Raw genomic sequence first — 25,961 nt, 5'->3', positions numbered from 1 at the left:
ACAGTTCAACTCTCTCATTTCAAATGGGGAAACTGAGTCCCAAAGAACTTGAGTCACTTGCCCAAGGCCACACAAGTAATAAATGAAATCACAGATTTAGAGCTTGAAGGGCTGTGAAAGCATCTAATCCGATCTCCTCATTGTATAGAATCAAAAATGAGAGTTAAGTGACTTTCCCAGGGTCACACCAATGGTGACAATGGAAGGATTTAGTCTTTCTAGACTCCTTCTCTCAGTTATATTGAGCCATTCTAGCATCCTGGGGCTGGAGATCTGGGTAGGGCTGGAGATCTGGGTAGTGCTGGCTCAGTGAAAGCCTTTCTCCTTCAAGTCGCTGTCCAGCAGTGGCTTCCACTAATCCAGACTTTCCACAGCCACGCTCTAGATCCTGAGCAGGAAGAGCAATCGGGGTGGTGCTGAATACTGTCTTTGGTTTTGGGAGCCAAGGCAGGTGGCACCAACATGCAGTGAACACAAGGATGTGAATAATTGACAGGATAATGACTCATTAGTCTCCCCACCTTCCCCAGGGTGCAGACAAATGGCTAGAGTCAAAGCTGAGAAACGGGGAACCAAGTAACTGGGCTCTTCAGCAGCTCAATCAGCCCCACCCATATGTGGGGACTGAAGGGAAAGTCTGGATTCTCATGAAGAGCCAGATCTGGCCACGCCAAAAAGTAATTCTTTGCAAGGCTAGAACCACAAACTCCTTCCTCCTTTCTCCACCACTAGCCAAATGGCTTTTAAGATGGCAAAGTGAAAGCTGGTTGGAGGTGGGATTGGAACCCAGTTCTTCCTGACTCCAGGTATCTTATTCTCTCTCTTCCTCCATCACTGTGGCATTATGATACTGATGACGACGATGATGACAGCAGCCTACCCTTGAACCCTATACCCATTATCTTATATGATCTTTGTGGAATAAGCCCTGGGTGTGGGGTCAGATCAAAGGTCTTCTGCCACTTATTACCAGTCTAACCTTGAGCAAGTCACTTGAATATTCCCAGAGTTTCAGTTTCCTCATTTGTAAAATTAGGAGAATGGAGTAGATGGCCTCTGAGCTCCTTTCCAACCCTAGATCTATAGAGGATCTATGATACAGTATGGCTCTGCCATTAACAAGCTGATCATGGAAGTTGAGCTAGATAACCTCTAAGTCCCTTCCCAGATCTAAATCTTGAGACATACCACCTGTCTCCTAATACTCTGAGGTGGCCAACATTACCAACCCCATTTCACAGATGGAGAAATTGAGGTTGTGGGAGTAAAAACTCCTGGGTACTCTCACATAGAGCCTCCTTGAATCTCTGGGTCATGAAAACAGATGCCATTTCTGGGTCTCTTTTCACCAGCTTTCTGTTTCCCTTTTGGCTTAGCTCCTCCTGTCAAGGGCTTCTTCCTTATCCCCTTGTGGCAGGACCCCAGGGGGACATTCCATCCTCATCATACTTAGTCCAAAACTTCTTAGCTTTGTGTCCAATATCCTCCACCCTCTGGAGAAGATCTGAGTTCAAAACCAGACTGAGATGTTTATGACTTGAATGATCCTGGGCAAGTCACTTAATCTGTTTGGTTCAGTTTTCCCAAATATAAAATGGGGATCACAATAACATCTACCTTGCTTGGTTGTTATGAGAATCAAATGAGATAATATTTGTAAAGCTCTTAGCATGGGATCTTCTGACACAAAGTAGGTGTTTTATAAAGTTTTAAAGATATTCTATGCCTAGGAAAACTGAGGAATGAGACCGAAAGAGTCTGGCCTCTTTTCATGGGGTCCAGATGGCATCTGGGGCCCAAGCTCTGAGCTAGTAGGGTGAGAAGAACTGGTGTGTTGCTCTTCTTTGCCAAACTCCTGCCCCCATCACTGCTGCCAATGCCACAAGCCCACCCTTTGCCACCTCCAGTCATCTGCCCCCTCCCACCTGAACCCCCTTGGAGGAACTAGGCTGCTGTCACTATAGAGACTTTCTGCTGGCCAGCCAGTGCCACACATATGGCTTTTCCACATTAGCTTGCTGAGGGCTGGGAGGGACAGGGGATGCTGCTGGTTCTGTTAGTATTCCAGCCCACAGGGATAGCTCCAGCTGCCCTGGCATCCAGCACTTCTTAGGTATGGGACTAGAGACCTTCCAACCACTAATGATCTAAAGAGACAGCACTGGCTGGAGAGTCGGGACTCCTGGTTCTAATTCCCTACCATTTGTCTCTTATTAGAGCTGAGGATATTATGCTGTAACTGGTAAAGAAGGCTCAGAAGGACAGGACAAAGGGTGGGACAACTAGGCTCAGTGGTCAGAGAATCAGGCCTGGAGATGGGAGTTCTTGGATTCAAAACTGGCTCCAGATACTTCTTAGCTGTGTGATATTGGGCAAGTCACTTAATCCCGATTGTTTAGCCTTTACTGCTCTTCTGACTTAGAACTTGATACCTAGTATTGATTCGAAGGCAGACGGTAAGGGTTTTAAAAAAAGAGTAGGCTCTGGGGTCCCAATCAGAGTGAATTTGGACTCTTCTAGCACCCACCCAGTAGCTGAACACTTGGAAGAGCCATGGTGAAACAGGAGAGAGAAGAGAGTTTCATCTCCTAGGCACGATCCCTGGAATATTCCTCTCAATCTGAATTGCCAAGGAGAGATCCCTTGGAAAAGAAAAATGAGCATAGGATAACAGATCTAGCATTAAGAAGGCCTTCAGAGGCCATCTAGTACAGTCCTTCTCATTTTACCAATGAAAAAACCAAGGCCTCTGGGGTTAAGTGACTTGCCCAGAATCATACAGGTAGTAAATGTGTCAGAAATGAGATTTGAACCTACATATCAGGAATTTGTACTGGATCTTTGGTATTAAAAAATATTGGAAGGAGGGGGCACCTAAGTGGTTCAGTGGAATGAGAGCAAGGCCTAGAGATGGGAAGTCCTGTGTTCAAATCTGACCTTAGATACGTTCTAGTTGTGTGACCCTGGGCAAGACACTTAACTCCCATTGCCTGCTCTTCTGCTTTGGAACCAATATATAATTGTCCTTCCTGCTCTTCTGCCTTGGAAGCAATATATAATTGATTCTAAGACAGAAGGTAAGAGTTATTAAAAAGAATGTTGAAAGGGAAAGATTAAAGGAGCGCAGGGCAACTATCTGGAGATCACTCAGGCCTTTCTGAGCTGGAAGAAGGAAGAAACAAGCTCTGGTGATCCCATCCTGGGAGATCATAGTCACCTCTGCTCTGTTCGCCAGAGGGAGAAACTGGCAAGGAAGGGGGTAACTAATGGCCTTGGATTTGATGTGGCCAAGGATGGAACAGAGCAGGAAGGGGCTCTCTCTCCCTCCTTCCCTCCCACTGCCCTCCCCTGTTCCCTGGCTGTTTATTTCTGTGTTAGGAGCATGGAGCAGGGCTGCCTCCACTCTGAACCAAGCATCTCTATGGTAACGGAGGTGTGTGCTCCCCCAGCTCTCAGCAGGGAATCTGGCTTTCTGCTCCAGCTTTTGGGGGAATTCATCCCTGCTGGCTCATCCCAGAAGCCAGGAAAAAACCCTCCCACCTAGGCTTAGCTGGAGGCAGGAGAGCAATTCCTCCCATATTGCTGGAACAGGGAGGGGGAAATGAAATCCATGATATACGATATACTTCCCCTCCTCTCCCATCTCCCCCAGATGCATGGCATTTCTCAGGACACAGTACATGGTCTGGAGACAGTCATGTTCCCTTGCCTAGATCTGTACATCAACAAGCCTTTATCTGCCTCCAGGGGAGTAGGGGCCAGGACAGGGAAAGAGAAAGCTCCCAAGTGTACTGAAATGATCACTTCAGGCTATGGAAGCACAGCGCTCAGAGCTTCTTGTTGATTGTTTGCTAAATTGATTTTTTACGTGATTCTTTGGCCAGGTTTGTGTGGGCAGAATTCTGAGAGGTGAACTGCAGATGTCTCCCTGGGGGACTGATTTCCCCAGCTTTGCAAAATGCAGGTCCTACATCTCCCAGGCTAGGCAGACTTAATTTGATCATGTTTGCCTTCTCCCTCCCCAAATTCTTCCCCAACGTTTCTTTTATTTGGCTTGAGCAGTGGGCCACTAAAGGTAGTTGGGTATTGGGGTGCTTAGACCTAGCAGACAGAATTACAGGACACCCCTTGGCTATACCTAAGCCCAGAAATTTTCACATATTTCCAGGAATTAATCTTTGGATGTAGACTTAGAAGAGACTTGCCCAATATCGCTAAGAAAAGACTTATTCCTTGTCTTGACCAACTCTTCCATTTTGGAGCTATATAAACTGAGGTCCAAAGACAGGCAGTGACTTACCCAAAGCTTCCCTTACCTAGTCTTAACAAGGAAGGTAATGGGAAGAGTCTAGACGCTGTGTTGGCAAAGGTGTGGCAAGGGTAATGCGGTAGGGCTCACAGGCACAGTGAAGGTACAGTTTGGACATGGATCTCTAAAAGGTTCGCCAACACTGGAGGAGCACTTCACTTTTTGTGTTCTGGACCCCTTTGGAAGTGCCTAGTGAAGCCTACAGACCCTTTCTAAGAATTATATATTTTTAAAAATCCATTGCTTTCCATTTTAGAATTAATACTAATTAATTGTGTATTGTTCTAAGGCAAAGGAATGGTAAGGGCTAAGCAATGGGGGTTGCGTGACTTGCCTAGGGACATACAACTAAGAAGTGTCTGAGACCAGATCTGAACCCAGGACCTTCCATTTCCAGGCCTGGCTCTCTATCCACTGAACCACCTAGCTGTCCCCCTAAAAAAAATCACATTTTTAAGTATACAAAATAAAATACATAGAATTGCAAAGAAAACCAATTCTATAAAAATACCATTACCAAAGTATTTTGTAAAACTAAGTTCAAAGACTAAAGGTTAAGAATCTTTGATCCAGCATCTAAAACTAAATTATGACATTTATTCTCATTTAAAACATTACCCAACTCTGACTGGGCAGTCCTTAGGTCTAATATGGACAGACCACTGATCTCACTGAGAGTCACCAACTGAGTCAATACAATTAAGGCCCCACTGTGTGCTAGACCCTAAAAGTACAAAGACAGAAATGAAATAGTCCCTGACCTCAAGATTCTAACTCCCTGTGCTCACTACCAATAACAATTGGCATTTCCATAGGCTACAAAGGATTTTATAGACAAATATCTCATCTGAACCACTCAACTGTAAGAAGTTATTACTATAGGTATTATCATCCCATACTGCAGATGAGAGAACTGAGTCTCGGAGATGGGAAGTAGCTAGCTCATGGTCACATAGCTAGTAAGTACCAGTTTTAGGACATAAACCCGGGTCTTCCTGACTCTACTTCCCGTATTCCAACCACTATGCCATTTACATGGACTCTCTCCATTAAGATATAGTTTTAGCTCATTCCCTCTGTAACTTCCTCTCCTTTTCCTTCATATGTCTTAGTGGTGGGCCATTGGATCATAGATCTATAATTAACAAGGAACCTTAGATTCTATATAAGCTTCCATCATTAGGTTAAAGAAAAATCACTTGAAGGTTTACTAGGAAGTAATCTATAATTAACAAGGAACCTTAGATTCCATATAAGCTTTCATCATTAGTTTAAAGGAAAAATTACTTGAAGGTTTACTAGGAAATAATGTGATAGAATGTCAAGACTGCCAGGATTAGGAGTCAGATAGTCTTTGGGTGTGAATCCCAGCCCTGCCACTTATTATGTGGGTGACTTTGGACTTCACCCCATTTGAGGACCTCAGATTCCTCCTTGGTAAAGTAAGGAGGGTTGGACAAAAAGGCCTTTGAGACTCCCTTCACTTCCGTGGCCCGTATGCAAACCAGTCAAACACATGAGCCTTTGTAGCATCTTGCCCCAAAGGCACAATATGAAACATGGCAGAACCAAGGGTAATGAGCTGAAGCTGCCAAGAATCAGATTTAGGGTTGCTATAAGGGAAAAGTCCCTCACCATTAGACTTCTCAAAAAATAGAATGGACAGCCAAAGTAGTAGGCTCTGTCCTCACTGGAGGGCATTTATCCAGGCATGGTAGAGGAGATTCTTATTGAAAATGCATTGATTTAGGTGGGCCCTGAAGTCCAAAACTAAGGTTCTGTGATTTAATTAAATAGATATTTATGAATCAACTGGTGAATTGCTTCCCCACCTTCATTCGTTTTTATTCTTTGTTACAAAGCACAGTTCTCTGGTCGTGGAAGGAATGTATTCAGAAATGAAGTGGATATTAAAGCAAAAGCTATCAATATGATTTTTTAGAAAAGAAAAGAGAGATGGGAGAATCCAAAATAAGCTGGAAAAGAAAGGCCAACTATTAGGCAGGTTTGGTGGAATAGGAGAGGAGAGAAGGAAAGCTATGGGGGAGGTTGCTCTGATGATGGGAGGAAAGGATCATGCAGATTGGGAGCTAGAGGGCATCTTGGTAGTCATCTAGTTCAATGCTCCCATTTTACAGATTAGGAAAGTGAGATCCAAACAGTGAAGCCAGAACAATGATAAGGAGGTAGCAGTGGGGTGGCTCAATGTGTTGAGAGCCAGGTTTTAGATTCAAATCTGACCTCAGACACTTCCTAACTTTGTGACCCTAGTCAAGTTATTTAACCCCAGTTGCCTTGCCCTTACTCCTCTTTTACTTTAGAACTAATACACAATATTGATTCTGTCATTGACTGGCAAAAAAATCAGGTAAAAGCAATGCTCTGGGGGATACACTGATATTCCCAGGTCTTTTTCAGTTGGATTTCCTTAGTTTAAACCTGTAATTTCACTAGTATAAGGAACTCAAGATATAAAAACTCTTTTCCAATGCAGACTCACCCAGCAACAAAATCAGACAAAGAATTATTTAGGGTGTTTGGAATGTAAGTGACTTGTTCATGGTCACACATCTAATATTTATGAGAGGCAGGATCTGAAACCAAGTCTTCCTTATGCCACCCCACCATGCATCAGATCTCTTCTCTCTCTCCCCTCCTCCTTCCATCCTTTCTCCCTCTCTCCTCCTCTTTTTCTCTTTTCTTTCTTCCTTTCTTCCTTTGTTTTTTCTCCCCTCTATATATACATATCAAAAGAACATATAGAGACAGACATAGAGATAGATAAATCATGCTTTCATCATATATCCTCCACTGACGTTTTTTTCTCTGATTAAAAGTAATAGGCCAGGGAGGCAACTCAGTGGCTCAGTAGATTGAGAGCTGGGCCTAGAAATGGGAGGTACTGGATTCAAATCAGGGCTCAGATACTTCCCTAGACATGTGACCCTAGATAAGTCACTTAATTGTCATTGTCTTTCCCCTACTACTTTTAAACTCTTATCTTCCATCTTAGAATCAATATTGTGTATTATTCTAAGTAGTTCTAAGGTAGAAGAGGAGTAAGGGCAAGGCAACTGGGGTTAAATAACCTGACCAGGGTCACAAAGTTAGGAAGTGTCTGAGGTCAGATTTGAATCCAAAACCTGGCTCTCAACCCATTGAGCCACCCCACTTCCACCTCCTTGTCATTGTTCTGTCTTGGAACTAATACACAGTATTGATTTTAAGGCAGTAGGTAAGTATCTTTTAAAAAATAATAGGCCAATCCTTAAAAATATCTCTCTGTAAGCCAAGCCAAAGAGCCAAAGGTTAGAGGAAGTAGATATTAAGGAAATTTACTTGGCTGTGTAAACAGTTTCTTAGAATCTGGACATCTAGAACTTGCTAAACAGCATTTTTCCAGGCTAGAGAGGTTTAACTCAGAAATCAGTTCCCTTTTTCTCACTAAGTGAGAGGGTCAAGCTTTCTTGGAAGGTTTATTGTGTTTTTGGAAGGCAGCACTTTGTCTGTTGCCAAAGGTGTTTTTCTCCCCAGCATGAATTAATTGAGAACCTACAAAGCACTGACAAGCAATCCTGCTCCTTCCACTGGCCACATATTCTATCCCTTATGTGGAAAGCTTCAGCCTCTCAAGAGGAAGCATAGGCTAGATTCACTCATTCACTGCCTTCCTCTGTGTATGGTGCAGGATGACTTAATTGCCTAATATCCCATCCGCCCTGACCAGTGAGTTGATCTTTCTTCTGCCAGCATGTTGGCCACCAGGCCAGGAGAATCATAAACCGAGGGAGGGGGGTGGGGATGGAGAAAGGCTTTAAATTATGGCAGGTGAGGAGGATGCCCCTGAGAAGCTTCAAGTCCCCAGGGGGATTATAAATGTTTGTCTGTCTAGTTTTCATGAAGCCTGATAGAAGATGAAGGTCAACAGTAGCATCCTGCCGCCCCCCTCCTTCCTCCCACGCATTTATGTCTGAAGCTTCCTGCCTGACTAGGTAATCGTGTCTCCAGCAGCCCGCCCCCAGAAAGGCTAGGGAGGGACTGCCAGGCTGGCTAGCTGTCACTTCCTTCTCTCCAGCTGCCACGTAGACAGCCAGGAGCTGTCCGGGGTACCGGTTTCTGGGCAGTGGGACATTCTTTGGTAGAATTCCCTAATCTCCCATGAACTTATCCATCCATCCCTAGATCCATTCATCGAACAATCATTATTAAACATCTACTGAGAGTGAAATATAGTGCTAGGTACTGGAGGACAAATTGCAAATTAATGGCAGAGCTAATTGTACTGATGTCATGCAATTAAAGGGTCTGGAGATTGTCAGCTTCCTGTGGTAAAATGGAAAGAACACTGATTCTGGAATCAGAAAATCTGGATTCAAATCTCACTCTGACATTTACTACCTGTGTGACTTTAGGCAAGTCATTTAAACTCCTGAGGACTCAGTTTGCTCATCTGTAAAATAAAAGAGTTGAATTTAATGTCCTCTATTGTCTTCCTGCTCTAGATGTAGGAGTCTATAACTGGACTGTCTATTATCTTCATATGCACATTATAGATTTAGAGATCTAAGAGACTTAGGAGTTCATCTAGTCCACTTCTGAACCTTTTTTTTTTTTGCATCATGGACCCTAACACTTCAAAGAATAATGTCTTTAAAAGCATAAAATAGGATTATGAAGGAAAACAATTATATTGAAATATAGTAATCAAAATATTTTTTAAAAGTTAATGAGCCCTAAGTTAAGAATCCTTGATCAAGCCTAGCCTGCTAGGATTCAAAAGGAAATCAATTATACTGAAATATAGTTATCAAATTAGCCAGCTCCTGGAGGGAAGAGGGAAGAGGGGAGGTGGACAATTTGGATCATATAACTTGAGAAATTTATGCAGAAATTTGTAATGAAAAACTTTAAAAATACATTCTTGAATTCCAAGTTAAGAATCTCTGATCAATTCTAGAGGCAAAGAATTGTTTATAGTGTCAAAGAATTGGAAACTGAGGGTTGTCCATCACCTGGGGAATGGCTGAACAAGTTATGGTATATAGTTATAATGAAATACTATCGAGCCACAAGAGATGATGAACAAGATGAGTTCAGAAAAACCTGGAAAGGCTTAAATGAACTGATGCAAAATGAAACGAGCAGAAATATTATACAGTGATCAATTGTGAAGGACTAAACTATTATCAGCAAATCAAATTCCTAAGATATCCACAAAGGACTCCTGATGAAAAATGCTATCCACAGGCAAAGAAACTGGGCTGTTAGATTCTCATTGGAGATTAAAGCATGCCATCTCTCACTTATTTCATTCATGAGTTTTTTATTGCATGTGTGATAAGAATATTTTGTCATGGAATGAGCAATATAGAAATATGTATCACCTGGAAGCACTGGTAAAACCTATATTAGATTATTTACTGCCTTGGGGAGGGGAGGAAGGATAGGAAGGGAGAAAATCTGAATCCTAAAATGTCAGAAAACAATTGTCAAAAATTGTTTCTACGTGTAACTGAAATAATTAATTTAAAATAAAAAGAGAAGACTGGACTGGGGAAAAAGAATCCTTGACCAAGTCTAGCCCTCTTTATTTTGTAGAGGAGGAAACAGTAACTAAGAGAAGAAGAAATGGTAGCAAGCAATGCAGTGAGAATTTGAACCCCTGTCCTTAGACTTCAAATCCAATACTGTTTCCCACATTGCTGCCTGCTTTGATCTGGGTAGATTTGCCCAGAATCACTTCTTCTCTCTAGTTCCATAGACATATTCCTGTAAATGATTACTTTATAAATAAACCACTAGAGATAGCATACTTGGTCTTTGTGAGCATGTGTAGAAGAGAAGAGAGGGAATGAGGAAGAGACATTTATAGGAATAGGAAATCATGGGGACAGGAGAGAGAATTGGCATCTAGGAAAAGGGACTAGAATGCAGGAGCAACACCATGAGACCAGAATTTCAGGTATTTGGAACTTTCTAGGAAGACTCTAATGTTCAGGTCTAGTTCCTCGGCGGGGAACCAATTCAACTTATAAACTTCAACTCTTAAATTCTTAAATTTAGAGCCCTTACCAATAGAACTGAAAACTCCTTCAGGGTAAAATCTCTCCTACTGAGTCCTGCACAGTGATGAGTATTTTAAAGGCCATTGACAAACTAAACTGAAAATTCATGCAAAGGTCTCAAGGGGGAACAATAGCTAGCTCATTCCTATCCCTGCTTAAAACAAGGTGTCCAGTATTCCCTTGAAAGTGATTTTTCAGGTGACACCTTTTTTCAGCAAAACCCAGATCCCACTTATCACTCCATGTTCCTTGTTCAACTCCATCCCCCAAATCAGCTTCCTGGCACCTGGAGAACTCTGATTTCTCAGGAAGAAAAGGAAACAGAAAACTCCTTAAAAACTATCAGATTGGCCAATATTACAGTAAAGAAAAGTGATAAATGTTGGAAGGATTGTGGCAAAATTGGAACACTAGTGCCTTGTTGGTGAAATTGTGAACTGGTCCAATCGACCTTGGGGGGCAATTTGGAACTATGCCCAAAGGACTATAAAATTGTGCATACCCTTTGACCCAGTACCACTACAAGGTCTGTATCCCAAAGAGATCCAAAAGGGGGGGGGGGAGACCTACTTATAGCTTCTCTTTGTGGTGGCAAAGAATTGGAAATTGAGGAAATGTCCATCAACTGGGGAATGGCTAAGCAAATTATAGAAAGAATACTATTGTGCTGTAAGGAATGTAGAACAGGATGATTTCAGAAAGAGCTGGGAAGACCTTCATGAACTGATGCAGAGTGAAATAAGCAGAACCAGAAGAATATTACACACAGTAACAGCAGTATTCTGGGATGATGAACTGTGATAGACTTAGCTACTCTCAGCAATACAATGACCCAGGACAATTCTGAAGGACCTATGACAAAGTATGCTAACTACATTCAGAGAAGGAACTATTGGAGTCAAAATTGAGTTTATGTTTTGGGGTTTTGGTTTTATAACATTATTCACTTAGAAAAATGAACAATAAAAAATACAATTTTTTAAAAGGTCATGTTATACATAGAGACTAAGTAAGATACCTTCCATTAGATGCTGGTCCTTGTCTCCTGGGATGGTTTACCAATCCCCAAAGGCATTTCTATTCACTCTCTGGGAGTCCTAGGATTTATGTCTTTCTTGTGGGTTTCAATAAAAGTTGCTGAGATGAAAAAAGGCTATTCCTTTGAGGGGATGGGATTAGCTACTAAAGTCTGACAAACCCCACTTGAAAGATGAGAATATGCTGGCACCCAGTTGTTTGTAAGAAAATTAAATCAGTGGTAGGACTAACTAGGTAGTACAGTGGGTAGAGTGCCAGGCCTGGCCAGGAGGTCCTGGGTTCAAATCTAACTGCAAATATGTTCTAGCTATATAACTTTAAGCAAGTCACTTAGCTCTCATTACCTAATTCTCAATGCTTCTCCTCTGCCTTGAAATCAATACACAGTATTGATCTAAGACAGAAGATGAGAGTTTAAAAAAAAAGGATAGCATGACTAGGGTCAGCTAAGTGGTTACTTCCTGGCTGTGTGACCCTGGGCAAGTCACTTGACTCCCATTGCTTAGCCCTTACTATTCTTCTGCTTTGGATCAATACTGATTCTAAGATGGAAGATAAAGTGTTAAAAAAAATAGCATGTCTGGGTGAGGAGCCAAGGATAAAAATAGCCTTTGGCAACTTCCACTCCATCTTGATCATCTCGAGATGATAACTGTAAAGAGCCTCGAGTCCTAGACATATGAGGAACCACTGAATGAACAAGAGTAAGATTAGCTTGGAGAAGAAGAGGCTGGGGGTGGGGAATGATTGCTTTGAAAGAAAAACTAGTCTTGGCCTTCCTGGACCCCAGAAGATGGAAATGGAAGCCAGTGGATAGAAGGTGCAAAGATGCAGATTTGGGCTCAGAGTCAAGAAAAACTTCCTGGCCATTAGAGCTATCCTCAAGTAAATGGACTCCCTTAGTAGACAGAGGGCTCCCTGTCATCACAGGTCTCCCAACAGAGTTTGGACGGTCATATATTGGGAATATTATAGTAGGGGTGTTTTTCAGGTATGAACTGGACCAGGTGGGGTTGCTTAGATCCTTTCCATCTGTGGCATTCTGGAATGTTAAGGAGTGATGCCTGGAAAATGAGTAATTCATTGAGCAGGACAAAGAGGAAAGCAGAGAGGAGGGGTGGCAGAGAAGGGGGAACTATAACATGGGAAAGAATCCTTGTACTGAAAAGAAAGAAAAACTAAAACCCACCAGGAGCCCAAGCCTTCAAACAGAAAGTGATGATGTTGGCTTCTCAGCACAATTACCCAAGGTGGGATGCAAACCTTCCCTAGCACCTGCTTCTCTTTCAGTTTATTAGCATTTTTTTCCCATTCCCTAGAGCCGCTCAGTGCAGACCTTCCCTGTTCATGAAAGCTGCTTAGCAACAGGGAGCTGAATCATGAGGCCCTGCTGTGGTTACTCCTTGGAGCCTGGGAGGACCCCCCACCCCTCCACTCCTCAGGAGGAGATGCATAGCCCCAGCCTGGAAACAGTTCCAATGTTAACACATCCTGTGATCACAGGAGGGCATTGTGTTGGCTGGAAGTGGAATGGCCCAGAAGATCAAATACTTAGAATTGAAAGGGATCTTGAAAAATGGCCTAGTCTAACCTCCTCATTGTACAGAGGAGGAAACTGAGTCCCAGAGAGAAATGACTTGCCCAAGGTCCAAAAGATGGTCAAGGGGCAAAGTCTGGATTTGAATCCAGATTCCTTATCTCTGAATCCAGCACACTTTCCTTGGCACCAAGAAAGTCACTTGAGGAAGAAGAATTTCTGGGGCCTGAGGGCAAGGTGTCAGTGTCTGGGGCTTCTCTGCAGGTTTCTCAGCTTTTCCTCCCAGTTCACTCAGTGAAGGTTAAATTTTAGCAAAATAAAAATAATAACAAATTCAAACTGTTTCAGTTAAGGGATAAAGATGCTCCCTAAGCACTGGGGAGGGAACAGGACAGTTTTCTGGGAAGTTTATGTCTTCTCCAGGGAATATAAATGATGTTTCTCTGGTTTCTGGAAGACCATGTTAGGCAGGGCTGTCAACTGCATCATCTTTAGTGTCTGGCACACTGTGAGTAATTAATAAATGCTTGCTGATTGTTGATACGTGGGTGAACAATGGAACATTAAAGAAAAGCAGAACTCGTGATGATTTCTGCGTGGAACCCTGACCTCCCTTATGAGACTAATTCCTAAAGGCAAGAAATCAAGATAGTCTTGCATCCAGCTCAGGGATAGTAGGGCAGGAAATCCCTTCTGGCTGTTCCAGTCAGGAAGGTGAATATCCCTAGTGGTAGTGCTGTGAGTAGCATGCAAGGAGGCCACTCTGTCATTCAGTCTCTCTCTTCCTGCACAACCCCCCTTCCTGGCAAACCAAGTTTCCCTCTTCAAACATATTGTCTCTGAACAGGAACCTGGAAAGCTTCTCTGACCGGACAAACAGGTTTCCAGAACAAATACACCCACAGGATAGCAGCTTCCCAAATGCACCCCAATTCCCTGACTCCACCTGAAAGTCTTCCCTCACTGCTAGGCATCCAGGACTGGTGCTCATTTACCTAGCCCTGATTGGTTCTAGCTTCTGAAAGGCACCTGGCTTTTACTGGTACCAGCCTTGATTAATTTTGGTCCTTGTTTTTTTTTTTTGTAGTTATCAACTCTGTAGATTCACCTAAAGAGCAAGAGAGAGAACCATGGTGGAAATGAACAGGTCACATATTATGAACAAGGAAGTGGGCAGAGGAGTGATGTAATGGGTGTCATAAAAAATGTATGACCAGGGGGGATAAAAAGATGGGCTGGTCATGTAGTGACAGTGTAGGATAATCAGATGGACAGAATGTCAAGAGAACGGAAGCCAGGAACCCAGAATGTCGGGTAGTTCCTTTGTGGCTAAACATGTAAGAGTCAAACACAATGGACAGGCCAGGATATGCCACAATTTGCATTCCTGAAGGGAATACAGTTGTTCATTCTTCATTTCAAAGAGGATCAATGACGTCACAGGGTGACGTCTTGACTTGTGAGTCAGCAATATCACAATCTACTTTGAGTATTAAAGTAATAATTCTTCTTCAAGAATCTCATTTGTTGAATATAAAGAAGGAAACTCTAAGTAAATTAGGTGAACACAGAATAGTATACATGTCAGATCTTTGGGAAAGGAAAGATTTTAAAACCAAGCAAGAGTTAGGAAAAAATCACAAAATGTAAAAGTAACAATTTTGATTACATCAAATTTAAAAGTTTCTGTACACACAAAACCAATGCAACCAAAATAAGAAGGGAAGCAACAAATTGGGAAACAATATTCATAACAAAAACCTCTGACAAAGGTCTAATTACTCAAATTTATAAAGAGCTAAATCAATTGTACAAAAAATCAAGCCATTCTCCAATTGATAAATGGGCAAGGGACATGAATACGCAATTTTCAGATAAAGAAATCAAAAATATTAATAAGCACATGAAAAAGTGTTCTAAATCTCTTATAATTAGAGAGATGCAAATCAAAACAACTCTGAGGTATCACCTCACACCTAGCAGATTGGCTAACATGACAGCTATGGAAAGTAATGAATGCTGGAGGGGATGTGGCAAAGTAGGGACACTAATTCATTGCTGGTGGAGTTGTGAATTGATCCAACCATTCTGGAGGGCAATTTGAAATTATGCCCAAAGGGTGATAAAAGACTGTCTGCCCTTTGATCCATCCATAGCACTGCTGGGTTTGTACCCTAAAGATATCATAAGTAAAAAGACTTGTACAAGAATATTCACAGCGGCTCTCTTTGTGGTGGCAAAAAAAAAAAATTGGAAAATGAGGGGATGCCCTTCAACTGAGGAATGGCTGAACAAATTGTGGTATCAGATGGTGATGAAATATTATTGTACTAAAAGGAATAATAAACTGGAGGGATTCCATGTGAACTGGAATGACCTCCAGGGATTGATGCAGAGTGAGAGGAGCAGAACCAGGAGAACATCGTACACAGAGACTGATACATTGTGGTTCAATCAAATGTAATGGACTTCTCCATTAGTGGCAATGCTGTGATCCTGAACAACTTGGAGGGATCTATGAGGAAGAACACTGTCCACATTCAGAGGGAAACTGTGGGAGTAGAAACACTGAAAAGAAACAACTACTTGATTACATGGGTTGAGGGGATATGATTGGGGATGTAGACCCTAAAGGAACATCCTAGTGCAAACATCAACAACATGGAAATAGGTTCTGATCAAGGATACATGTAATACCCAGTGGAATTGAGTGTTGGCTACGGGAAGGATGGGAGGAGGGGAGAGACGGAAAGAATATGATTCTTGTAACCAAGGAATAATGTTCTAAATTGACTAAATAAAAATTTAAAAATTAATTAATTAACTTAAAAAAAAGAAGAATCTCATTTGTCTCCTCCCTTCACTAACACAGATTTAATCCGTCTCTATACCTTAGGAGAAGATGTTTGGGTGGTGGTAGGACCAACTTGGAAGAGAACATAGAACCCATTGTGGACAACTCTCTCATTTTGCAAATGAAGAAACTGAGGCTGAGAGCAGTTAAGTGTCATAGAACCATTAAGTATCTGAGCAGAATTTGAATTCAAGTCTTCCTGACTTCGAATCCAGCACTTTAGCCACTGTACTACCAAATTCCTCTAAACAGAGACAGACTGGTTCTCAGTGATGGACATCACTTCCATCACTGAGTTCATCATTAGCAAAATAGTGATGACAGCTCCATTCCCTTTGGGAGGGAGAGAAGATAGATTAGAGGTCCACAAAGAACAGCACTGATACCCAGAAGTTTCAAAGCATCAGAGAGGTGGGAAGGACCTTCAGTGTTCATCCACTCCAACCATTGCATCAAATATGTCCAAACTAATCTTCTCAAGAAATGGTCTCTGGTCTCCGCTTAAAGACCTTCAAGAACCCACCACTTCTCAAAGTGTTCTATTCCAGTTTTGGAAAGCCCTAATTATTAGGAAGTTTTTCCCAACAGAAACCAATCTTGGTCATTTGCAATTTCTACCAGTGCGTCAAGGTATCCAATCCCTTTTCCACATAACAGCCCTTCACCTACAACTACTACATTCTCCCTGGGGCAAAACAATCTCCCTGGGATGACAAAAAAGGAGTATGAGGAAGAGGAGGCTCAGGCAGCCAACAGCTCAGGATGACGAGAATTCTCAGGGAAGAGGGAAGCTTTGAGGCAGTTGACTGTCCCTCCCTTCATGGCATTAGTTGTCTAATTATCAATCTCTGAGCAAGACGAGGAAAGCAGGATTAGGGTGCAAGTTGCTAATGGGGTCCTGAGTCTGGCTGGTTAGGGGAAGTTGAGGCATGTTCAGAGTGCTCACCCTCCAGTCCAGTCAGAACTTATCCTAATAATGTCGGATAGGTGGTCTTTTCCAGGATGTTTATGGATATGGGTATATAGGAAGGTCTTGTCTTTGGTCCTGGATTAGTAGCTGGTTTGGAGAAGGTTGACTCCTTATGGAGAATTTGTTTTCAAATACTTACCTTCCACCTTAGAATCAATACTATGTATTAGTTTGAAGGGTTAGGCAAGGGAGGTTAAGTGACTTGCCCAGAGTCACACAGCCAGGAGGTATCTGAGGCCAAATTTGAACCCAGGACCACCTGTCTCTAAGTCTGGCTCTCAATCCATGGAGCCACCTACTTCCTCCTCCTCAAAGAAGAATTTATGTAAGGATATAGCCAAGAGTCAATCTGAGAAGATGGGGCTGCATTTTCTCTTAGCAACTGGGGTCTTGTAGTCAAGGGCAGCTGGGTGGCTCAGTGGATTGAAAGCCAGACCTAGAGATGGGAAATCCTGGGTTCAAATCTGGCCTCAGATATTTCCTAGCTGGGTGACTCTGGGCAAGTCACTTAACCAAATCACTTAACCCTTAGCACTTAATGCCCTTCTACCTTGGAACCAACACAGTATTGATTCTAAGAAGGAAGGTAAGGATTAAAAAATATTCTTGGAGTCAGAAAGATTTCCCCTTCACCCCCTTTAACTCTGACCTCACAGCCTTCTTTGGCACAGGGGCAACAATGGATTACCTCCTGTTACCATGATCCTTAGCAGCCCTCCAGAAAGGCTCTGATCAGAGCCGCCTCTCAAGAGAGAAAGACCTGCTGCCAGAGTCAGTCTGGTACTTTCTTGTCTGTGTTCTGGACCCAAGAGCCAGGAGACTGGAGCCCTTATCCCAGACTTTCATGTTCCAACTGGGAAAAAGGAAATAAAATCAACTCCTTGAATGAAGCTGCCTGATTCAATGGAAGGAACAAGTCAGGAGATGCTGTTTGAGCACTGACTCACCCAGTGACCTTGGGCAAGTCCCATCCTCTCAGTTACCTTATCAGTAGAATGAGGAGGATGCCCTGCTCTTCTGGAGATTGGGGAAAAAATGCTCTTCTAAAGTAACTAAAAGGACGAGCCAAATGTAATAATAGCAGCATTGTTATCACTGCGAGGGGAGGTTGAGAACGTTCTTCAGGTCAATAGCTTTCCTTGCTCACCCTGTTGTTGGCACAGTGAAAGTGTGGTCTACATTAGTGCTTATTAGAAATAAACAGACTCAGCCATTGCTCTGGGGAGTCTCGCTGGATGGATCAGAAATGAGCTGGGGCTGGGGAGGAGGTGTAGAAGGTTGCTCCTGCCCCTGCTTGGCTTCTTCTCTCCTCCTGCTCAGCCTCTTCCCCCTCCCCAATGTTCCTCCTCTTCCCCTGGACCTTCCTTGCCTACCCCGTCACCTTTTCATGATTGGGATAAGAACTAGGCTTGGGTAACACAGGGCTGTGAGTAACTACGAGAGATTACAGATATAGACCTAGAAGGGTCTTCACAGGAGGTCTAATGCAACTCTTTCATCTTTACAGTTGAGGAAACTGAGACCTAGATAGGTTGTGACTTACTTTCCTGAAGTCATCTAGGTAATCAGTATCAGAGGGAGAATTTGAACTCAGGTCCTCTGCCTCCATACTTCTCCAATCTATAACAGTTCCACACAGTCTCCACTCTTCATCTCGGTGATATAGAATGTTAAAGAATAGCCTTTCCCTTAAGATTCTGATCCAATCCAACAAGCATTTATAATAATAATTTATCATTGATAAGAGTGCTGTTTTGGGGTTTGCAACGCACTTTACATTTGTTATCTCTTTTGATCTTCACAATAACCCTTAGAGATAGGGGTGATCCTTGTTTTACAGAGGAAGCAATTAAGGCAGAGAGAGATTTAATGACTTGTCCAGGGCCACACAGCTAGGAGTGTTAGAGGTAGGATTTGAAATGAGATCTTCTAGATTCTCTGGAGGCAGATAAATGGCTCAGTGGATAAAGCACCGGACCTGAAGTTAGGAGGACTTGAGTTCAAATCCAGAAACAGACACTTTCTAGCTATGTGGCCCTGAGCAAATCACTTAAACCTGATTGCCCAGACCTTGCCACTCTTCTATCTTTAGAATAGAAGGAAAGAATGTTTTTAAAAGGAGAAAAAGAAATCAAGTCAGAGGAATTCAGTTCAAATCTCACTTTGGACAGTTACTGCCTACACTATCTTGGGCAAGTCACTTAGGTAGCCCAGACCTCAGTTTCCTTATCCACAAAATGGGAAAGTGAAAGTCAAACAAGGTAAATCAAGAGAAACTCTAGGCAGAATAAGATCAAATCTGATTCCTTTCTTCGACAGGACCCTATCTACTCAATCTCTCTCTCTCTCTCTCTCTTTCTCTCTCCCTCCTTCTTTTTCTCTCTTTCTCTTTCTCTCTCCCTCCTTCCTCTCTCTCCCTCCCTCCTTCTCTCTCTCTCTCACACACACATGCAGACATACAGACACACATGAGCACATCATCATATATGTATACACATGCACACAAGACACATGCACACGCATGCACATGCATAGCACAGAGATATACGTGAGAGACAAGGCTAGAGTCATGGAGTAAGAGCTGGGCCACAAGTCCCATCTCTGACACGTCTGGACAAGCCACAGAACCTCTCAGTAGCCAGGACTTACTCTATATGGTAGAGCGGGTGATGACCCGTGGTGGGAGAGGGAATTTCCTCACCTGAGCGTTCCCAATGTCAATGAATCACAGGCCTCATCCACAACTCAAAAAATACTATGTGTGAGGCACTGTGCTAGGCAAAATATAAATATTATTCAATCATTTCCAGTCATGGTCGACTCTTCTGGAGCCTTTTGGGGTTTTCTTGGCAAAGATACAGAAGTAGTTTGCCATTTTCTTCTCCAGCTCATTTTCCAAATGAGGAAACTGAGGCAAACAGGGTGAAGTGACTTGGCCAGGGTCACCCAGCTGGTAAATATCTGAGTAAACATTTGAACTCAGAGAGTCGACTTTCCTTGACTCCAGGCTTCACCCACTCTATCCACTGAGCCACTTAACGGTCCACTACAATACAACAAAGGTGGCTAACTGAAGAGGTCAGCTGAAATAGTTTCCAAGACACCGAAATGAAGGCTGATGTAACCTTCCCATGGAAAGGATTCTTGCTGTGATCAGCCTTACTCTTCATGACTGTCTGTGTTAGGGGCTGAGAAAACATCCTCCCCCCAAAGGTAGGGGCAGAAGCTACAGTCTGGAAAACCCAACACGATCTTCAAAGGACCCAAAGATCTGGGAAAGGCCATTCTTCCTCTCTTGCCATCTGCTTCCACTCTTCAATGGAAAGGACTTGGATTTCAATTGGAGTCAAAGGACTTGGGTTTAAATCTTGGCATTGTTGTGGTCCCTGTTGTTAATTCAGAGAAGTCACTTCCCTATGGGGGGTGTCTCAGTTTCCCCACTTGTAAAATGAGGGGGCTGGACCAGATGGCCTCTGAGTTGCCTCCCGGCTCTAGATTCTATGATCCTATTTCTTGCCTTAGACCAAAGAATATTTGAACCAATTCTGCCCCTGTTCTCTTGCCCCCACTCACTTTCAAAGATGGTGCCAAGGTCCAAGAGGCCAAGCCTTTCAGCCATCAGCCAAAGACAACACAGTTGCCAGCTTCTTGCTGGAATAAACTTCCTTGAAATCTAAATGGAACTCAGCTTAGAAGTTTCACTTTTGAGTGAGGTACAGACTGGAGTCTCCGGGTTTATCTCAGGCTTTCCCCCATCCAATCCTGGAAGGCTTCTGGTCTCTATTCTAGCCTGTAATAAGTATGTGTGTATGTCATGTGAGTTCATGTCAGTGCTTGGGTTGGGGGGTGGGTGGGAATGAATTAAAGAATGAGACAGCATCACAAAAAGGAATCCCAGGCTCCTATGAAGAGTCACCTCCAGCCTCTGCTGAAGGACAAGCTGAAGGATACCTAAAGGCAGTCCCAGGGAACAGTTCCAGCTTGCCCACCACTCTAAAGCCATGGGTTCGAATATTGCTTTTGTTTCTGGACTAGTCACTTATTTAATCAGTGAGCATTTGTCAAGTGCCTATTATGTGCCAGGCATGGTTCTATGGGCACAAATAAAAAAGTGACATTCCTCTTGTTCTCCACATCTTGGGGCCCTGTCACTTACCACACAGAGCAATGATGTGGCTGCTGTCTTCATGTACGAATTTCCTGGTGACAGCTTCTTCCATGATCTGCTTCACCTAGGAACAAATTAATCCCTCTGTCATTCTTTTTTTTTTAACCTGTACCTTCTATCTTGGAATTAGTACTATTTCTTGGTTCCAAAGCATATGAGTGGTAAGGGCTAGGCATGGGGATTAAGTGACTTGGCCAGGGTCACACAGCTAGGAAGTGTCTGAGGTTAGATTTGAACCTAGGACCTCTTATGGCCAGGTCTGGATGTTCCAGCCTTCTTGCATGGGAGATGGGGACATCTCAAACTCTTTACCTTTAGTATCTTGACACCTGCCTGGATATGAGGACTATCATTCATTTTTGTGAGGTTGAGGTACCAGGTGGCCTCCTTTCCTCCATCAATTGGGTTCTCCCAGACTAAAGGTTCTCCTACATCTGGAGTGGGTTCTTATTTCCTAGGAGAGCATGCTTTCAATTTATTAATTTTTCAATTATCTATCAGTCAACAAGTATTTATGAAGTGCCCACTATGTGCCAGGCATTGGGCATGCAAATATTAAAAAAAAAAAGAATAGTCTTTCCCATCAAGGAGGTTACATTCTATCTAAATAGTGCTATTTCCTGGGGTTCCTTGAATTTTATGGGGCAACCAAATGAATGAATGATAGGCTGGTGGGAGTAATATCCATTTTGGAATAGAGGGTAGAGGTGCCTACTTACTATTGGACATTACTGAAAGGCTTGTCCTGCCTGCAAAAGAACCTTCTTTGGCAGGGGGTTCCACTTATTTAGAGACAAGGTCAAGTTCTCACTAATTTACTACTTCCAAAGGCCCTACAGGTAGGGATTGTGAATAATTTTAGGGTTAATCCAGGGCATGTGAATACCTTGCTGACCACTTGGGTAAAGGGCATTTATTTGGAAACCACTCATTTTGATTAGAACTCATCCAGTAAGGAAAAAGAGGAAAGAAAGGGTGCTGGATTAGGAGTTGAGAAGACCTCAGTTTGGCCACTAAATAGATGTGACCTTGGGAAAATCCTTAACCTCAATGGTCCTCAGTTTCCTTAATTGTAAAATGAGAAGGTTGGATTAGATCAGTTCACCTCTAGTTCTAAATCAATGATCCTATAACCATGGTGGTGAATATATGGCACATATGCCAGATATGGTATGCCTAGACCTCTCTGTGGGCATGAATGCCAAGGACCCAATGCCCCAAGAACCCAGTGCACCCATCCCTGCAGCACAGAGTTCACCAGAATTGCTAACTAGAACTCTGGTGGTGGGGAGCAGCCTCCCCTCTCCCCAGCAGGAGTTAATAAGCAGGTCTCTTCAAGACAGCATCCCTAGCAGGACAAGATTGCTCCACTCCTTTCATAATACAGTGGCTTCTTAATTACCTTTGGCCTGAGTGAGACAGAAACAATTGATGTCTTTACTATCAGAAGCAACTAGTATCTTTACTATACAAAATATTTTTGGAATTTTGGGATGTCTTTTGAGTTTGTACTTTAAAAATGTTCAAAACTGTAGTCTAGTGACATAGGAATAAGTTTTATGAACCCGAGACTAGATTAATAGTCCCTTCAGCTCCTTTCCCCAGTTTCTTTCAAAAGTAAACTTGAGCTGATTTAATTTGTATTCTCAGTCACCTCACCTTTTACTAATCCAACCTGTTCAATTTGTGTTCAAAGGGGTGCCTGCTTGAGGATGACCAGGTTGGCTAGAAGTCCTGGAGAACACAATAGTGTTTTGTCAATCTCCCAATCAACCCTGCATCAAGATTAAAACCTGACTTCAACCCTTCAGCATTTGCTAAAAAGGTTAATTTGGTGGATACCCCCTTCAGGAAGGCTGGACCATGATGGGGTGAATGTCATTTAACCTGAGGGTTATATTTTCCTATAAATAAAGGGATTCCTTGAAAGCTGGGTGTTTTGTTTTGTTTTTTGCATTTTCCCCTAGATTTTAAGGGATCATAGCGCTCATAACTAGAAGGGAACAGAGTGTTTGCAACCCTGACTACATCACCCACCCCGCTGCCCAGTAGTCCAATGGAATGCTTCCTCCCTCCCCTGGGTGGAGTAAGGGGGCTCAATGGGAGGAAGGGTACAGAATGTGGTCCTGATCCAGATATGAGCAAGGTGCTTTGTCTGGGGGGTGGAGTGGGGGCAGGGCCTGGCACTCCATCTCTAAAAGGTTTCCTATCACTGTCCTATGAGGTAGAGACAGTCCGGCTTTCCCAAGACCTGGCAAGATATCTTCAAACTCAAGACCTCCCCCTCACCTGATGAACCTCACCAAGTTTCAGCATTGTCCAAATATAGCCTGGATAGGGGAGGCTCTTTGTCCTAGTTTGCTTTTTTATCAGTATGTCCTGCTTCCTACATCATCTGCCCATCTCCCCTGAGGACAGAGTCTGTTTTCTTCTTGTGAGCTGGTATTATTTATTTCCCCTGGGTAAGATTCAGTTGGTCATCAGTCTGCCTGACTGGGGATTTGGCATGTTTAATGTCTTTGCTGGCTATGTTCACCCAGGTGCATTCTGGAATTTCACTCCTAATACGGGAGATTAGAACATTGGATATTTGAGGGCAAAAATGGTCTGCCTTTTTTTTACTCATAAAGCTTAGCACAGTGCCTGACACATAGGAAGCCCTTGCTAAATGCTTGTTGACTAGGTAACTGAGAAGGCATCCCCCAACTTTCAGTAGCTTTAATTTTGTGTGTGTGTGTGTGTGTGTGTGTGTGTGTGTGTAAAAATATTCTCTAGTCCTCCCTGGAGGAGGAAAAGAGGGATTCTTGGTAAAAAGCAGTATCTCTACCCCCAGGTCACTCCTGAGATCAGCTTGCCCTGGGTCCTGCAATTGGCTACCCACATCAGTCTCCTGGCTCCCGCCAAACTTTCACTTAGCTTTTGCAAGGCCTAAGAAACCATTTAGCCTGGGGTCTACAACAAAACACAGCTTTCCTCTAGGCACAAATAAAGCATTCCCTCCTTCCCTCTAGGCTCTGGGGGGTTCTCTTCTCCCTAGGGGCAGTTGCTCCCGAATAGCTCATAGGTAGGGCTGGAGTGTGTGGATGAGCGGATGGACGTCTCTGGTTAAAAGACAGGGCTCCAAGGCCAGGTGGGAGCAGGATGCCAGAAAAAGGGACTCAGTTGACTTGGGCATAACAATAAATGTTTCTGGACTGATTGGACATTTTCAGAAATGAACCCCATTAAAGGATAGAGCGTGGCAGGGCAGCTAAGTTTCTAAGGGAGGGAATCACAGAGATAGGAGAGGCATCCTAAAGCAACAGGGAATAGAAGAGGTCAGAGTGGCAAGGTATAAGGAAATTGGGGAAGGGGTACTATTAGCAAAGCACAGAGGTTCCCTCACACTGAAAATATAAAGGATCGCAAGGATGTTTCTGAGACAGAACCCAGCAGTGGCTTAGCTTAAGGGGTTGGGAGGAGGGAGAAACAGTCTGGGTGGGGAAAACCCATCTGCAGCTAAGTCCCAGGTCCCCGGGGCGGGGGAGCTAACCCTCCAACTTCAACGACCCTCGAGCCCCAAAACTGGGGGTGGATGCCCTGAATTGCCCCGGCTCCTAGAGGAATCCGTAGAAGAAACCCCGCCCCCGTTCCCTTCTCCTTCGGGGCTTCAAATGAATGAATCGTGTCCCCCCCCTCCCCCCCCCGCCCCAATCTCTCTCTTCTACAAGAATAACCACCACCACCACCCCCCTCGCTCCGCCGCTGTTGCCGTCATTGGGTGGGGAGCTGCAGGGACCGCGGAGAAAACAAGCATGGGGAGCCCTGGGTGAGACTCCCCCACCCCGAGGAAGGTCCCTCTAAAACGGGGAGGGGGTTCTAAAGTCAGGGGCCATCCTGAGTCTGGGCATTTTGGGCGCTCTGTCCCCCGCCCGCTGGGTTGGGCTTGGATGCCCCGTCCACGCTGGGGCTTGTTGGGGTGCACTCACACAGGACTCCCGGGATTGGGTACCCCGCGCCCCTGGCGCAAACCTTACCTCCTTTTTGACGTTCCACAGTAATTTCTCTTTGACTGCGTCCTCGGTGCGGCTCATGGTGCCCAGGGGAGCGGAGCCCTGAGTCGGCTAGCCCGAACTGCAGCCTCGTCCGGTCCTCCGCGGCTCAGCTGCCCGCGGGCAAGGCGGAGCCCCGGCCCGCCGCTATCGCCGTGCTCCCGGCACCCCGCAGCCGCCGCCGCAGCCACTGCCGGCCGTTCGGCTCCGCAGCCATCTTCCGAGCCCGGCACAGACAGACGTCAGGAGGCTGGCCCGGCCCCTTCCCACGGCCGGGGGGGCTTGGGGAGGCGGGAGGGGGAGGCAGCGCCTACCTGGGGCGGGGGAAGCGGAGAGGGCTGACCAGGGAGCTCCTTGCCATCTAGCAGTCGCCGCCATGGCAACGGGTTCCCCCCGCCCACCCCCGCATCCCCAACCGGGAGGGCGTGCGCCTGGCTCCTTGGAAGGGCCCCCTAGCCATCCACCCCCACTAACACGGGAGGGGTGGAGAATGCAGCCGTACCCCTCTTTCCCCCGCCCCCAGTCGGGAAGTAGGAGGCTTGGGGAGAGGAAGGAGACCCTTCAGCCGACGGAAAAGTAGCCGGCCCCTAAGGACTACTGCAGCGCGAGTAGAACGACTTCTCCCGCCGGGGACCGAGATCAGTTCCAGGGCATAAGCAACAGGAGAGGAGCACCCATTATTAAATCGAACCTCGCAACTGCGGCAGGGTCCGGGACAGCAGTATTAGTCCTAGCTAGCAGAGTGCTAGTCTCCGTCCCCTGCCCGGTACCTGGGCGGGGCCTTAGGCAAGCAGAACAACCTAAAGGCCGGACAAGTACCTCCGCCCGGAGACTGGGGATCCGGGTGATTAAATAGATATTGCTCTTTCCGCCCCTCGCCGTCAATAAAATACTCCTCTGCCTGCTCTCTGAAATGATCTCCAATTTGATCTCTTTCTGGTTGTATCTTTTTGGGCTGTCTTGATTGCATATAGTTTCCTCAGTTAGAT

At 44.3% G+C, this 25,961-nt stretch overlaps 1 protein-coding gene and 1 long non-coding RNA gene across 4 annotated transcripts in view; one reads left to right on the top strand and one right to left on the bottom strand.

Annotated features, from left to right (window-relative positions):
- The window catches only part of SGSM2 (small G protein signaling modulator 2), a 75,673-nt gene extending 50,227 nt beyond the window's left edge, over nt 1-25,446 (bottom strand). For all 3 annotated transcript variants that reach the window (XM_056819618.1, XM_056819620.1, XM_056819619.1), the window contains exons 1-2: nt 24,958-25,446; nt 20,930-21,005 (exon numbers count right to left, since the gene is read on the bottom strand). In XM_056819618.1, the coding sequence (XP_056675596.1) occupies nt 20,930-21,005; nt 24,958-25,014 (133 nt within the window). In that variant the 5' untranslated portion in view covers nt 25,015-25,446. The remainder of the gene's footprint in view (nt 1-20,929; nt 21,006-24,957) is intronic.
- Nucleotides 24,661-25,886, top strand: LOC130457547 (uncharacterized). Its single transcript, XR_008916842.1, has 2 exons — nt 24,661-24,749; nt 24,979-25,886. It is a non-coding gene; the product is annotated as an uncharacterized LOC130457547 (long non-coding RNA).
- The last annotated feature ends 75 nt before the right edge of the window (nt 25,887-25,961 follow it).

The sequence above is a fragment of the Monodelphis domestica genome, chromosome 2, assembly GCF_027887165.1.
Source record: "Monodelphis domestica isolate mMonDom1 chromosome 2, mMonDom1.pri, whole genome shotgun sequence".
NCBI classification, from domain to species: Eukaryota; Metazoa; Chordata; class Mammalia; order Didelphimorphia; family Didelphidae; genus Monodelphis; species Monodelphis domestica.
Note: the sequence above shows the minus strand (reverse complement) of the source record. Positions and strands in the feature narration are given on the sequence as shown.